At 36.9% G+C, this 17,390-nt stretch overlaps 1 protein-coding gene across 2 annotated transcripts in view; it reads right to left on the reverse strand.

The window, feature by feature from the left end:
- The window catches only part of LOC150084120 (target of Myb1 membrane trafficking protein-like), a 212,958-nt gene that overhangs the window by 57,817 nt on the left and 137,751 nt on the right, over positions 1-17,390 (reverse strand). For both annotated transcript variants that reach the window (XM_090375897.1, XM_090375896.1), the window contains exons 11-12: positions 9,579-9,717; positions 5,167-5,254 (exon numbers count right to left, since the gene is read on the reverse strand). In XM_090375897.1, the coding sequence (XP_090232023.1) occupies positions 5,167-5,254; positions 9,579-9,717 (227 nt within the window). The remainder of the gene's footprint in view (positions 1-5,166; positions 5,255-9,578; positions 9,718-17,390) is intronic.

The raw sequence follows: 17,390 nt of genomic DNA on the forward strand, positions 1-17,390 counted from the left end.
CTATCCTAATTCAGTATTTTATTATCAGTAACATTTTGTATAATCGTATTTTGTTGATCTACTGTAAATTTATTGTAAATTTAAACATAAACTTTTTAAGATTTTGGTTTTCGTTTTTACTTCAATGGTTGGTGAGAAACACTAAAAATTATAGTATGAATATACCCAACCCCAGAGGCCTATTTGAAGAAATCATAGTATCCAATCAAATTAGTCAGACAAGACATCCTCTTAACAAACCCATGCTGTGTCCGAGCTATAACTAAAGTCTTCTCTATATGATCCTGCAATGCTTCTTTAACCAGTGCCTCCATTAATTTCCCTGGAACAGAAGTTAAACTAACAGGTCTGTAATTACCTGTCTCTGTTTGATCCTCCTTTGTGGATGGGGGTCACATTTGCACATCTCCAGTCCATGAGTACCTCCCTTGGTTCCAGGGAAGTTCTCATAATTATGGCTAAGGGTTTGCTTAGTTCCTCTGCCGCTTCCTTTAATATAACTGGATAGATTCCATCCACCCCCAGGTGCCTTTCTTGTGTTTATCTTCAACAATTTCTCCTCCACTTTACTTTCAGTTATTACAAAATTATCTAGCTTACTGCCAAAGTTGAATACACCTCTGGCATTCCCCTCCCCTAATAACTCCTCATATGTGAATGTCGATGCAAAAGATTCATTTAGTTTGTTAGCTATCTGAGTAGGATCATGAACAGTTGGACCATCGATATCAAGTGGACCAATCTGATTCATCCCTTCCTTCTAGAGTTTACGTAAGTAAAGAACTCTTTGCTGTTTTTCTTTGCGTCCTTTGCCAAAGATTTCTCGTAATCTGCCTTCGCCTACAAAACCTCCTTTGTAACTTGGTTACAGTCCAGCTTATATCTATCATAGGCTTCTGTGTCACATGTTAATTTATGTATCCCATGCATTTTTCTTCTCTGTCACATGTCTAATTAGTTCATCTAACATCCACTTAGGCCTAAATCTTGAACAATATTTTTTGTTGGTATGAAAAGCCTAGTAGCTTCCAAGATTAATTCTTTGAATGCTTCCCATTTAACATGCTGCTGTAGAAAACAACCATCCAATAAATCCACAAAAGCCTTGCTAGTGTATGAGTGACCAACCCACAAATTCCAGTAAATCTCTGGGAAATTAAACCTCCCCCATTATAAGACACTCTGATTTACTGGCCTACTCTTATTTCTCTGCACAATTGTTCATTATACTCATCAGATTCATTAGGCCTATATAACACACAGCTCCTCTCATTTTTCCTTTCACAGTGCTTATGTCACAACAAACATACTCAACATTGCATTGTCCACCAACATCAATTGGATGCACTTCCTTAGATTTTATGTGTTTCTTAACTAACAGCATAACCCCTCCTCCCTCCTTTCTGTACACATTGTACTCCCAAAATTCCAGTTCCGCACTGCTTATGTCTGTGTGACACCATGTCTCTGATACACCAACAATATCTGCCATTGATGTCTTGACTAGCACTTCAAGCTCATCAAATTTATTAACTATACTCCTAGCATTGGTGTACATGCAAGTATACATACACCTGTTTCTACTCTTAGTTACCCTAACACAGCCCATATATTTACTTGTTCCACTATGACTCCCAGCAGTCCTGGAAATTCCCATTGCCTTGCTTTCCTGGCTGCTGCTCAATTGCATTTCAATAGAAGTAGTGCAAGAATCACTTTTACCTCTGCCAGCGACTACTGTTAATATCTTAGTCCATGTATCCCCCCAAGCTAGCAGTTTTCCGACCCACCTAACTCTGCCTCGACAGCATCAGCAAATATTCTTGCACCCTTTCTATTTAAGTGTATCCCATCCCTGTAGAAGCAGTCTGTCCTGTTAACAAGCACAGACCAGGCTGAGAAAAATTCTATCCCTTGAGCCTTGCACAATCTCTCCAGGGCCGAATTGATCGACAAGGCTCTCATCATACACTCCCTCCTATCGTGTCTGGGCAGAATTGTAGACACTTTCAAATTCAACCCCAACTGACTTTTTTTAAGCATTGTCTTGTACTTGTTAAGTAATTCTGCCGGTCTCCTACTCTTAATATCATTAGTGCCAACTTGTACAACAATATCACCCTTTGTGCCCTTAAAGGATGATATCTGCCCTACAACGTCATCAACCTTTGCCCCTGGCAGACATACCCTGGTCCTGTTCCATTTATCCTTTTTTTGCACAATATGTTCCCCATTTCCCTGACAATAGAGTCACCTACAACAACTAGTTCCTTTGGGACCAGCGCATTCTGCCTTCGGGGTTGCCTCTGTGTTGCATGATGTTCAAGTGCAAGCTCTGGCATTGATGTGGGCAGCTGAGAGCTTGATTTAAATCAGGGGGCCCTCAATTTAAATCCTTCAAGGGCATCCACCTCGTCCTTCAAGCTCTCATAGAAGCGCATAACAATGCCGAGTTGGCACCTGATTTCCTCGCACTTCTTACATCGCGCACACACAAAGACATTCCCCTTGGCAATATCATTCCCGTTCCTGAATGCTCCACAAACATCAAGCAAGCAGTGCATTTCAATAGACTGTGATTCAGAGGACAACTGTCCCCCCTCAGTTCTCCCCTGAGCCACAGGAGAGAACTGAGGGGAGCAGTTTTGCTTTGCTGTTCTGGTCTGAGTCATGATTTCTATTCAAGTTCAATAAAATTCCAATACAAAATATGACCCTAAACCTATATCCCAATGCAGTTATAACACTATATATATATGTATTTCGGTATCAAATATTATCTCCGAGTTACGTTATATGACTTTCTTATCCCCTGTCAACTTTTATGAATTAATTTAGGATGTTACATTTGTAATAACTAGGTCACTATATTTATTTAGTTAAAAAAGTACAATTCAGTTGACAATGAAATTTAATAAGATTAATAAATTTTACTGATTAATTGATACTCTCTCTCTCTCTCTCTCTCTCTCGCTATCTAGTTTTCCGTTAAACCTTACGCTAGTACACGTATCGTATAACAATGGCAGCAAGTTACGACTGGTTAATCTACGGACACGAGGTATCATTTACTTTCCAAATTGCGCTATCTAAATTCAAAATAAACACGGAGCTTGACTAGGTCTATAAGCTACTTATAGAAAATAATTTAATCTAACAATTAAGTCAATAAAGCGGCTAAGTATAATTAAAAACTTTCATTTGCGAGAGCTGCAAAACCTATCCACATGTGGATTTGATATCCTTACCGATACTAAGTAATAACCTACAAAATCTCTATCTAAATTCAATTTAAACTAAAGTATTGTTACTAGGAATAAAAAGCAACTCTAAAAAATAAATTAATATGCCAATTTAAGTCATTAAAAAGCAAAAACTTCTCTATTTGCTGGAGCCATAAAAACTTCGCCTGTACACATGTACTCTCCAGTGCTTATGTCACACCCATGTCAACTGAATGCACTCCCTTAGATTTTATGTGTTTCTTAACTACCAGCATAACCCATCCTCCCTTCCTTCCTTCCTGTACACATCATACTCCCCAAATTCCAATTCTGCATTCCTTATATCTGTGACACCACATCTCTGATATCCCAACAATATCAGCCTTTGGTATCTTGACCAGCAACTCAAATTTATCAAATTTATTTACTAAACTCCTAGCATGGTCTACATGCACCTGTTCTTATCCTTAGTTACCCTAACACAGCCCATGTATTTACTTGTTCCATGATGACTACCAGCAGTCCTTGAAATCCCCAGCACCTTGCTTTCCAGGCTGCTGCTCATTCTCATTAGAAGCAGTATAAGAATAACTTTCACCTCTGCCTGTGGCTACTGTTAATCTATTAGTCTGTGAAACTGCCCCCACCAAGCTAGCAGTTTTCTGACCCACCTAACACTATCTCAATAGTATCAGCAAATATTCTTGCACCCTTTCTATTTAAGTGTGCCCCATACCTATAGAAGCAGTCTCTCCTGTTAACAAGCACAGACCATGCTGTGAGAAAAATTCTACCCCATCAGCCTTGGACAATCTCTCCAGATCCAAATTGATTGACAAGGCTCTCATCATATACTCTCTCTTATCATGTCTAGACAGAATTGCAAACACTTTCAAATTTAACCCTAACTTGTGACTTTTTTTCAACACTGACCTGTACTTTAGCATTAGTAGAGGCACATGATGCAATATACAGCATCAGCCAAAAAAAAAACCCCTTCCCATTTCACTGATCCATTCATTCCAAATATTTGTCTAGTTCTGCCTTGAATTTATTTAAGCTATCAACTTCCACAACAACAGATGGAAGTTTGTTCCAGCAATCAACTACCTGCTACTTGTTAAGTAAGTCTGAAGATCTCCTACTCTTAATGTCATTAGTGCCAATGTGTACAATGATATCACCCTTTGTGCCCTTAAAAGATTATTCTGCTCTACAACGTCATCAACCTTTGCCCTTCTCAGACATACCCTGGTTCTATTTCCTGTTTTTTTAACAGGAGAATAATTCCTGTCACAAAACTCAACATGTCAGATTCATTTGGGGAAAACAATGTGACATTAATGGACTGGATTGTTATGAGTCTAATAGAGCCACTGGGAAAAACTAAACAAGTGCATGAAGGCTTATCAGTGGATACCACTTACTTCCACTGTGTTTAAAGTATATTATGATCTGTATTACAAGCCAAAGGATTTTAATACAGCTATACTATATTAAAATGTGATCTGTAAGCTGCTATTGTCTTGTCTGGCCCTATATATTTGGGTAATTAAATTAAATTAGATCAGACAGATAACCTAGTTCTTCATACATCACACAGACAAACATGTGACAGAGTAGCAAAAGATTCAGATAGCATATATTTCACATGCTGAGATGATGGCAGTATTCTACGATGCCTGTATGTTACAATATTATCAACAGTCTTGTATGCTAATTTAACAGGTTGTGTACAGTTACCTCAATGAATGCTTATTCTGTCCCCACCCACATAGCTACCTCCATAACTAGGACACCATCCCATATTTATATATTACATTAATATATAAAAGAAACAAAAATAAAAGAGAGAAAGAATTATTTACTTTAACACAAACAAACACACAAAGTACAAAAGTACAATTCATAATATGCACTATTCATATATTCTGAACATTACCTCATAAGTTTGTCCTCTTGTCAGGGCTATGGATCCAAGTCCAATTTCTGTCTGATCAGGATTAAAATTATCTGCATAAGAACTACCCCTGTAAAAATGAGAGAAATTAATCTTAATCTCTCTCTCTCTCTCATTGATTTCCCATTATAATTTTGCATATGAGTTATGTAATATTTTTTCATTATTTGTTTATACTCTGATATATTTAATTTATTACATCGCATAATCAAAGCTTTACAAAGACTGAGAGTCACACAGAGAAGTACGGAGTGCTAAATTTTGAACATAACCAAAAGAGAGCAAAAAACACATGCATGGATTCACCAACAAACTAAGATCTGTGACTTCACTGAAAGAACAAAGCACTTAAAATGGAAATAGGCAGGTCACATATCAATAAGAACTGATGATAGATAGACCAAACAATTTTGGAATGAATACTGCTTGACTCTAAAAGTCCAAGAAAAAGACCAAAGATGAGGAGGATCAATAAAATTGTAAAATTTACTGGTGTACAATGGCAACAGAAAGCACAAAACGACAGGAAACATATTGACCAGGCCTTCATCCTGCAGTGGATCTACAATGGCTGAAAATGATAACATCACACAAAAAAAAAAATATATAAATACCACACTGTATTTGGAAAGTAAAGTAACTTTCTAGGAGGCACTCTGGCATACTTGGATAAATAAGAAAGGAAAACCTTCAAAATTTAAATACCTATTACTGCAAAATTAAGTCAGCATGAATTTTAGTATTCCTCTAGTACAATATTCACTTTTGATCTGCTTCATTAATTATTTTTTAAGTGGTAAAGTAAAGCCATAAAAAAGGCACAGGTAAAGAAAAGGTCAATAAAAACTACAGCAAGCACTTTCCCATTAGCGTTATAAAGACTGTAAAAGAAGAATGCAGCACCAACTGCAGAGTCAGTTTTCGAATTGTCTGTATATATTAAGCAGCTTTTAATATTGCTGAGGGCATGAAATTTATGTAGCTGTTTAATACTTCCATCTGCTGTCAGGATTTCTTTCCCCACTGCTGAAAATAGAAATAAAATAAAAGTCAAAGTCTGTGGTGTTTTAAGCAAGTCAACATGAAACCTTTACCTGTGAAGTGTTTATTGATCTAAATCACCGTGTCAATTAGTCACTTTAAACTATGATCTCATGCTCTATTTCATCCCACATATCAATCAATTTGTATTGTCCATTACACCCAAGCTGTGAATTTTGTAAATCAATCAGTTTATCATCTGTTACTCCACCTGTCACTCGATCAGTGGGTTGCATAATCTTATTCATGTTAATTAACATGAATAAGATTATGCAATCTTATTCATGTTAATTAACATGAATAAGATCATTCTAATGATAATTTTATACTGCCAAGCTGTGAATTGTGTAATTACCAACATGAACCATTGCCAATTTTCCCCTGGAGCTTTACTTCATTTTCTCCATTTGAATATTTCCACTTTGTAGCCAGTTATACCAGCCACTGAACACTGTCAATAAAAGATAACACAGAGGAGCAAAAGTTAAATTCCAGTTAGAGCTGTTTTACATGCTATGTAATGTAATTTAACCACTTGCATAGATACTTATTTGTTAACTTTTGTTCTTCTACAAAGGATCTCAAAAAATGGTTCTAAAACATTTAGGTGGTATATGCCCTTCTAATTTCCATAGCTCTTTTACTTTCAAAAGTTGTGCATGTTTTCTGGTGGGCAACATAACTAAATTTTATCCATGACAATTAGTGCTTAAAAACAGCATAAGAGGATGCCTAGTTGCTATGATGTATGATGTTAATTTTATGGCATTACAGATGTTTAATGGCAACAGGGACAGCCGAGGCCAAAATGTGCCTATTCCTATGTTATAATTCTATATAATAATTTGGTCCTTTTCTTATTCTCAATCAAAGACGATCCTATATGCATATTTGCTTAAGGAAGGTAAACAGTTCATCTATATTTGCACTATTTCCAATTATCTTGATAAGCAATAAGGGTTTGTTTGTTTGTTATTTGCTATTTGGTTTTTAGGAGCATTAGCAACTAAGGCCATATTGCTCCGGGATGTGCGGTGGTCATTCCCTGACCTTTCCGCATTCTCCGTATTTGATGGTGACGGGCTCGAACCCCAGTCTAATCAAGAAGCGTGTGCTATGCACTGCTGCTCCTTCCCACCTGGCTACGGAGGCGCCAGCAATAAGGGTTCTTGCAATCGTGACAGAGAATGAAAAGTACTTTTTTTCTGATATGGAAATAGTAAGTACATTCTAACTGTATACATTTGACAGTGAGCAGTGATGAGCAATGCATGCATAGAGGTGGGCCATCCCAGGAGAAGAAAACATACAAGTTGGGTGTGCATGCACACCCAACTTTTAATGCCAGAACAACTTCTTCCTCTCTGTTTTTCCTGAAGCTAGAATTCCATAATGCTGTTTCCTGTTTCATTTGGAGAAATTTGTTGTCATTTGTGACTTTCAGGTTTCTTACCAGTGAAATGTGCGGACTTTTTTTTTATATGCTTCAAATAATCTATATATGGTACTTGGTAATTTGCTGGTGTTGTACTGTTTGGTTGTTTGGCTGCCCAATCTGTTCTCTCATTACATGTGATTCTAAAATTCTCTGGGATCTAGCAAAACTTCACTAAATGATTTTTAGTCTGTAAGTGGTTTAAACAAGAAAGGATTTGTTTGGCTGCCCAATCTGTTCTCTCATATGATTCCAAAATGCCTTGGGATCCAGCAAAATTCACTGAATGATTTTTAGTCCGTAGATGGTTTAAACGAGAAAGGATTTGTCTTATGATAGAATGCGATATTGAAAATTTATTGTCCAATGCAGAAACTGCACTCATGGAATCAGTGTATATTAAACTACTAGCACTGGGGGAACCGTTAATATTCTCTAAGGCTAATTTAATTGCATATAATTCTGCAATATAACTGCTACACTCAGCGGATAGCGTTATGAAGACTGTAAAAGAAGAACACAGCACCAACCGCAGAGTCAGTTTTCGAATTGTTTGTATATATTAAGCAGCTTTTAATATTGCTGAGGGCATGAAATTTATGTAGCTGTTTAATACTTCCATCTGCTGTCAGGATTTCTTTCCCCACTGCTGAAAATAGAAATAAAATAAAAGTCAAAGTCTGTGGTGTTTTAAGCAAGTCAACATGAAACCTTTACCTGTGATTTATAAAAATAGTTCCAATGCTTGGATGACAAGTGATATTTCTGCTTCATGGTTTAAAAGTGAGTTTGATGAGATGCCATCTGCTTTCCAAAAAAACTTGAAGAAAAGGTTCTGTTACCATTATATCACTGCCTAGCTCATCCTTCAGTTAATATCTTGAAAGTGAAAGATGGCAAGATTAGAGCTGTGTTTCTGCCAAGGAACACAACTGCACTAATTCAGTCCATGGATCAGGACATTATTCGAGCCTTCAAAGCCTACTATTGTGGCGAGCTACTTGCCGGTGTTATGAACTCAGAAATTCGAAGTTCTAGGATTTTTGAAAACATTATTAACACTGAAAGGTGAAGATGTTGCATACAATACTGAATTAACGTGGGAGATAGTAAGCTTAAGAGCAAATGAAAAATGCTGGAAAACATTTATTGGAAAAGACAAGATCACTAATAATAACCTTGAATTAGCAGCATTTCCAGAACAAGAAGCAAAGGTTGCTTGTAACACACTTGGTGGCAGCCTTGGATGTGGAAGATCCAGTTGCACATTACCTGAGTGAGGAAGAAATTGCAGCCTATGTGAAAAGTGTGAAGACAATTGACAAACCAAAGGCAAGTGACACAGGGAGTGACTCAGAAGATGATGTGGATGACTTGTGTAAGAAAAAAGCACTAGAAATTAATAAAAGTACTTGAAAACATTAATGAGGTGATGGCATGGTTAGAACATTAGAGTGATCATGACATCTTCCTTTATTGCATCTGACTACTATTAAGAATTATGTACTTAAAAAAACACTGTCATCAGTTCCAGCATAGTAAATTACATCACTAGTTCAGAACAGATACATAAAATGTAAGTCCATAACAGGATTGTGTATTAGTCAAATGGTTTTAAATATCATCCAATGCCACATCGCTTGCCGAAACTAGATTTGGTAACGGAACGTCTCATATTTCCGAGGCTCCCATTCATGCAGATTCGTTGTCAGTGGCATTCATACGGTCAATACAGGATCCTCGGTCAAGTGATAAATATTCACCTAACAAAGTTTCACTTAACTTTCACTATGAGTGCTCAGCACGCACACACAATTTTTTATTTATTTATTTATTTATTTTTTTTTTTATATACATACTATATCAGTTACTATGATTACAAGTAATCACAATACTTGGTAACAAATTACAATCTTACCATGTTTTACTTTTCTCATAAGTAGCATTCCGGGACTGAGCAAACATGTCAAATTCATCGTTTAAAGATGTTTCAGATGGTATTTTATTAGCAGATAATACAGGATTTGGTGACATCTCAGAAGCTGTAGAATTCAAATCTGAAATAAAAATATTATATATATATATACATATTTATATACACACATATTTATTTTGTATACAATGACATTTAATCTATAATTTAAATGCCACTTATCCACCAGTAAGTTTTGAGATGGCTGATGCCTACAAGCACAATGAAATGTCATATGCTAGTGCAATACATTAATACTTATCCTTGAGAGAGAGATATATATATATATATATAGTGAATAATTATTCCAACATATTCAGTATTTTTAAAAGGCAAAGAAATTTTTCAGGAATAGTAATAAGACAACTGGCACATTCCTAGTATTATGCCTATGCACGCAACAATCAGCGAAGCTAAAATTAAATGAACAAATCCATTCATCCCATAAAAAGAACGTTTTGTAACTTAACAAGAGCCTTTATGGACATATATTTAATTTGAATGAATAGCTGATATATACCTTTTTCTTTGTGTATGTGTACTGACTAATATTAATCAAAATGAATAGTTCATACGTATCCATTTCTCTCTGTGTGTGCACGTGTGTAATAGGATCCAACTGTTGTAATACTCGTGTCGTGCTTAGTGTGGTGTTGTGTTGTATTGTATTATATTATACAGTTGCATACGTGGTGGATTTATGCTAGTTTTTTTTGCTAACTAATGACATAGGGCTTTGGCACGTTAATAGATAATATATGCCTATTTACATATTAAATTACCATCTAATAACTACTTTAATAACTCCATGCATGCTATATGGACGTTCCTTCATAACTCGACAGGGATTTTGAACAGACAAATATCAATTCAAAATGAATAGTTCGTGCGCACCCACTACTATTATTCTAATATCAGTTATGTTTTTTTATAAACTTTTTGAGTGGTGATTAATGAGGCATGACATTCCTAATTTTGAGGGAGAATAAATGGCCAAATAAGAATTTTACAATGTTTCTTAATAATAATATATATATATATATATATATATATATATATATATACAGGGTGTTTCAGTTAAACGTTTCAGAACTTCTAAGAGGGGTAGGGTACATCCTGACAACTCGAAATCATATAGCAATGTGGGGTCGGAAATGCTTTCCTGAAGCGGTATTGTACACTGAAGTCGTCGTGCAACGTCGTGCAGCACAGATTCGATTTTCGGTCAATGTATGGGCCGGTATTATGAGAGATCACCTCATCGGACCTTACCTGTTACCGTGTCGTCTAACCGGACCTATCTACTTGATCTTTCTGCAGCAAGTATTGCCACAACTTTTGAGAGATGATCAGATTTCTGCATCGACGCAACAGACAATGTGGTTCCAACACGATGGAGCCCCTGCCCATTATAGCGGAGATGTTCGTAACTACCTGGATGTCACATTTGGTCAACAGTGGATCGGACGTGGTGGTCCCGTGCGTTGGCCTGCTCGGTCACCCGACCTATCGTGTCTTGATTTTTATTTCTGGGGTCATATGAAATCGCTAGTTTATGACACCCCTGTTGACAATGCTGAGGAGCTGGTTGCAAGAATCGCAGTAGCTGCCGAAGAAATTCGAAATTCGCCTGGAGTATTCCAGAATGTTCGGATGTCCATGCGTCGGAGATGTGAGGCGTGCATTGTAGCCCGTGGAAAAAACTTCGAACACTTACTTTAATCCATGTACCTTTTGCTTCTTTTCATGTATTATTAAAACGATTTCTCACTTACAGTCTCTTTTCTTTATGGTGCTTCTGTGTACAACACCGCTTCAGGAAAGCATTTCCGACCCCACATTGCTATATGATTTCGAGTTGTCAGGATGTACCCTACCCCTCTTAGAAGTTCTGAAACGTTTAACTGAAACACCCTGTATATATATATATAGCAAACCTGTGAACTGGAACACAAAGCCACTAGTGCTATGCCTCGGTATAAAAAACAATATTTTGGGGTTACTGTTAGGTATCAAGAGAGAATTCAATAAACTTTAAGACTGCTATTATACTAATCCTAAAGGGTGTCTGCTAATTTCAATGAATAATTTCAAGTTTTTGTTCAATTGAAAACATAACTCTTTTGCATTTACCCATCATTTTTGCGATTACTAAACAAAAATAAATATTTACTATAAAAAAATTTCAACACTCCTGACATAAATAATGAAACAAAATTTGTCTTTTTGCCATGCGATGGAAAACAACAATCCACACTACACACTAAACAAACTAAATATTTGTTCTCTTTTTATTGTTTTTTGAGTGGTGCGTGCGAAGACAGTGGGGGGTTAGGGGTTGCGGGATAATAGGTACATTCATCTCCCAATCACAACTTATAACGCCACTTCTTGTCACTTATTTACGACTTGCAAAACATCTGTTTATTACTTGAAATTTATTATTTCCGGTGTATATATACATTTTTTTACTTTGGCGTCTTGAAGTATCCTGGTTAATCCAATCCTGGTAAATCAAGAATCTGCTGTGTGTGCGCGTGTCTCTCTTTACCTCAGTCTGCTGTGGCAGTTTAAACAGCACATTACACTGCCAAGTGTCAGGCTAGATTTAGGCAATTCCCATTCAGCAACTGAAGGAATCTTCTAAAGTCCATTTCAATTAAGGCTTAGTAGACTAGGCAGAGGAAGTAGGACATTTCCCTCTGAGTTATTCCAGGTTTTTCAACCCACACAATAAGCAAATCAGCCTGTGAACACACTTCAAAAGAAAGACACAGGCAAAATAAATCTGAGTGAAAAGCTTGGGTGCTATTAAAATAATAATTTGAATTTGCCTTGCTAACTCCTTAGATCTACTATATTCTCAGAAAAAAAAAAAAAAAAAAAAAACATCAAGAGCATAAAAAAGAAAATCAAGGGTTTTTTTTTTTTTTTTTTGATAAAGAGGAATCATTACTGATGTAATTGTGCTAAGAAAGATTAAAAGTTGGGGGATACTGTCTGAAATTCTGAGTGTTTTTGGGGAGCAAAGAAAACTTAGTGAACTAAGTTTTCTTTGGTTAGGTTCCCTCCCTGAAAATATGCATTTAAGGAATTAGTGGTGATTATTCAAGAACTTGAAGCTATTTGTGCAGAGAGGATTTCTCAAATTGAAAGATGTAATGTAATGTGTGCCATCATTGGAAAAACTATGGATGGGATCTGTAATCAGTGGAAGAAAGTTATTAATACAAAGGGTACTAGGAAAGTTTTGCAATACAGCTTTGTTTATTTAATTTTTTCAAAGTAATTTCCTCTACATTCAATACACCTCTCCATCCTCCGAAACCAATCTTTAAACCAGTTCTGCCAAGTTTCACTAGGGAGTAAAGCATACCCGTTGTCCCAAGCCCGTAGAAGGTCCTCATCACTGGAAAACTGCCTCCCTTTTAGTTTCATTTTCACATGCGGGAACAGTGCAAAGTCGCAGGGAGCAAGGTCTGGCCTGTAGGGAGGGTGCTCGAGAAGTTTCAGTCCTGTCGTGGTCAAATATTCGGTGCAGGCTTTGGCGCGGTAAGCTGGAGCATTATTGTGATGGAGGTACCAGATGTCCATTCTTGACTTTGGCCGCAGGTTCTTCATAGATCCAATGACTTTAGGCAGGCATTGTTCAGTATACCACTTAGCTGTGACTGTCTTCTGCCTGTCCAAAACGACACGTTCCATAATTCCACTCGATTTGAAAAATACAGCTATCATTTTCTTCTTTACAGATTGGGATTTTCTGACAATTACGGGTGTGTCGTCATCATCAAAGACCCAAACTTTGTTTTGAGCCTTGGTCGGCAGATTGTAATAGTACAGCCAAGTCTCGTACCTGTCACGATGTTGTTCACATACCGAGATTGTCCCTTATCAAACTTTTTTAACATCTCCCGGCACCAAGTCACACGTCGTGTCATCTGCTCTTCAGTCAGTTGATGCGGCACCCAGAGAGAACAAAGTTTCTTCACGTGCAAATGATCTTGCAGAATCGAACAAATTGCTGGTGCATTTAGGCCCAAAGTATCCTCTATCTGTTGGTAGGTCACTCGCCTGTTTTCGTCAAGCATTTTCCTCACAGCAGTAACGTTTTCCTCCGTAACTGACGTTCGTGGCCTTCCCGGCCTCTCAGAATCCTCCAGAGTGAAATTTCCCCTTTGGAATTCTCTATACCACCTGAATATCGTTGTACGATGTGGACAATCATCATCTAGTGCAAGAGTCATTTCTTCTAAGCACTGGTCTATGGTTAAACCATGCACGAAATTATACCGCAAAACTGTCCTTATCTCATTTCGTGACCACGATGCCATCGCAAGCACTTTACACTCTCACTACTAATGAATAACTGAGCCCATCGACTTGGCGCGGCGGCTACTATGCACATATGAACATGTCTCAACATGCAGCAACAAGCAGCTTCCTGTGATTCATTGTTGCATCATATTGCAAAACTTTCCTAGTACCCTTTGTACACTGTGGAATACCAGCATTAGATGTGAAGTTAGAAGACAGAGAGACATCTACTAGCACCTTAAATGAGTGGTCAGAGAGAAAACTGTATAACCCAATTGCAAAAAACAGAAGGCAGGGAACCATAACATACGAGGTTTTTTAAAAGAACTTTATGCCAAACCTGATCAAAAGCTTTGGAAATATAAAAGACAACTGCTCAAGATCCACTGAACAATTCCATCCGATCTGTCCAAACATGAGTAACATAAGCCAATATATCACCAGTGCATTAACATTGGTGGAATCCATATTGGCAATCACTGATCAGATGGAAGGTTTGAGATAGTTTAAAATATGATGTTTGGGCTTTTCCATTACTTTGAAAAGAGTAAATATAAGCACAATGGAATACTAACAATGAGGAGGGATTTGTTCACTTTAAGAAACTAGCTGGATATGAGTGAATTTCCATGCATAAGGAAAAAGACCAGTGAAATATTATTTTTGAAGGTACAGTAATACCCCGAAGTTACGCGATAGGTGGGTCCGACGAAAATCGCTTAAGTCGAATTTGCGTAAGTCAGGGTACAACTTTGCATATAAATAAATTGGGACCAAGGACTAACAAAAACACTAGTTTAAAAGAAAAATATTTAATAAAATTGCAGTTATTTATACATATTAATACAAATTATGTATTAAAAAAATAAATGAGTTACGTAAAAAAGTTATTTCGATGTTGATGGCTTCATAAAATCTAACAAATTCGTCTGAAGACACAGCACCTTCTTTTTTCTTGCTACGAAGAATTTCTTCGTAGCAAGCTAATAATTTTTTATTCCTTGCTTTGTAGCTATAACGCGTTCTTCGTTGGGGTCTGTTTTCTAAAATTTTTAAGTCCTTTTCAATTGAGCTGAGACCTTCTGTCAAGCTTGCGATTGTCATGTGCTTTTCTGGTGGAACTGGGTCTGAAGTGTCGGATAATTCAGTGACGTTTTGCTCACGCATCTCTATGAGCTCATTCATTGTCAGCTCCTCACTATGTGAATCCAACAGCTCGTTGACATCATCACCATTGACTTCCAAATCTAATTGCCTGGCAAGATTAACAACTTCTATCATATGAGTGACATGATCAGTTTCTGGCATTGTTTTCGTCTCGTTTTTGAAAAAAAATGGACAAAGTTTCTTCCAGACACTATTCAATGTTTTTTTGTGAATTTCATCCCAAGATTCTTCAATGATTCATACGGCATCTAAAACATTGAATTGTTTCCAAAAGTCTTTAACAGATATCTCACTATTTTGTCTCATAGCTTCATTCAGACGTGCAAATGAACACCTCGTGTAGTAGGCCTTGAATGTTTTGATGACTCCCTGGTCCATCGGTTGAAGCAAGCTGGTTGTGTTTGGAGGCAAAAACACAACTTTCACACGTCGGTCGAAATTAATTAGGGTGACAGGAGGGTGACCGGGTGCATTGTTAATAAGAAGGATCAATTTAAATGGAATCTGTTTAGACCTGCAATAACGTTCGACTTCGGGTATGAAGTGGTGACCAAACCAGTCCTCAAAAACGGAAGTTGTCACCCAAGCCTGACACAATTTGACTTCCAAATCACTGGTAAGCTAATTTTAGATATATTTTTTAAAACTCTTGGTTTTCGGAGTGATATATTAAGAGAGGTTTTAACTTGCAGTCACCAGCTGCATTCCCGCCGACCATCATTGTCAATCAGTCTTTGGAAACCTTAAAGCCTGGAAAGTTTTTTTATTCGTGAAAACGATGTAATTTCCGACAAAAGTTGAGCACGAATTCGAACGCACACATATAAATATGACAGTTGGAATGCAAATTCCTGTATATGTGTGCAGCTCATGTGGCAGCAAAGTTGAATTTTGTCCATCTTTCGCTCTCACTCTCCGCCATCGCACCGTATATCGATAGCATATGAAAAACGACCTTGAAGATAGTGGGCGGCAGTGTTGCCAAACGAAAAAATCAAGAACTGCGTAACTCTGAGTTCGCGTAAGTCGGGGTAGCGTAAGTCGAGGTATTACTGTATTTTTTTCTTTCTGTCAGAAAAAAAATAAACAAGCTTTTTTTTATGCCATGGTACTCCTGTTATTCCTACGTAGACTAATTAGAGAGAATGCTGAGAAGTTTGCTTATGCTATCCATAACTAAATAAGTACATAAAAAAAAGAAAAAAGTTCAATTATATGATAATAAAACATACTAAACTATGTTGTGTGAACATAACTCAGACACTTTAATATGTAAATTACAATATTCCAAATGTTTAAAGCATTATGGTTTTTTCTTCTGAGGCTATATAGTAAAAAAAAAAAGAAAAAAAAAACACACAAGTTGAAATATCCAAACATTTCCAGATGAACCAGTTTTTAACTATTTATCCACAGAAGAAGGAACCACAGTGTTCAGCAAAATCTGGAATACTGTAACATACATTTATTAACTGAAGTTAAATTATGTTCATACAAGTGACATACAGTACACTAATTAGAGAATTTCATTAATCGATTTAGTTTTTTCCTGCATTTATTTTCATGTCCCTTAACTCTCTCACTCTGAAAAATGTCCAGTAAGTCCAGGAAGTCTGATACAGAATATAACCCAGCCTTACCACATTCTTTTTAAAATTAATTGCAAGTTACACATTATTTCCAGGGATGCAGCTGTGTGACCAAAAGGACAGCTGTCAGAGAGGCAGAGGGAGACAGAGAAGAGCTTTTTTTCTGAAATGGCATGAAGATGTGCATGTCTTTTTCTTTTAGAGTTAAAATTTTGGTTGTAAATTAGAGTTTACATTTTGGTTGTCCTCCATGACAATATGGTAGTTTTGCCATTTGTCATTTGATTGGAAAGACCTAGATTTGAATCCCACTGACTAAAGAAATTCTTCAGGAAGTGCTCAATTAGCTCTGTAGGTAAAGGAAGGGTCTCCAGAAGTTATTCTAGTTTTTCAGCCTGCACAACATGCAAATTGGCCTGTAAACATTAATTAGATTACCACTGGAATCAGCACACTATGCCTGAGTAGCTGACATGCCAAAAAAATTTCAAGAATTGGAAGAAAACAAATCAAATTGGACCCATGTGTACTGGGTGTGGGAAAGTCTTAGATAACCCAGCTGATGAATTGTAAGCTAGTTTAACCTAGTTACTAAATGAGTTGGATGTAGGGAGCAACGTTAACAAGTTTATTTGAATTTTAGCAAGGCATCTGACTCAGTCCCTCATGCTTGGTTACTGTATAA

Source organism: Mastigoproctus giganteus, chromosome 6 (assembly GCF_048544385.1).
Source record: "Mastigoproctus giganteus isolate SK-2022 chromosome 6, ASM4854438v1, whole genome shotgun sequence".
NCBI lineage: Eukaryota > Metazoa > Arthropoda > Arachnida > Uropygi > Thelyphonidae > Mastigoproctus > Mastigoproctus giganteus.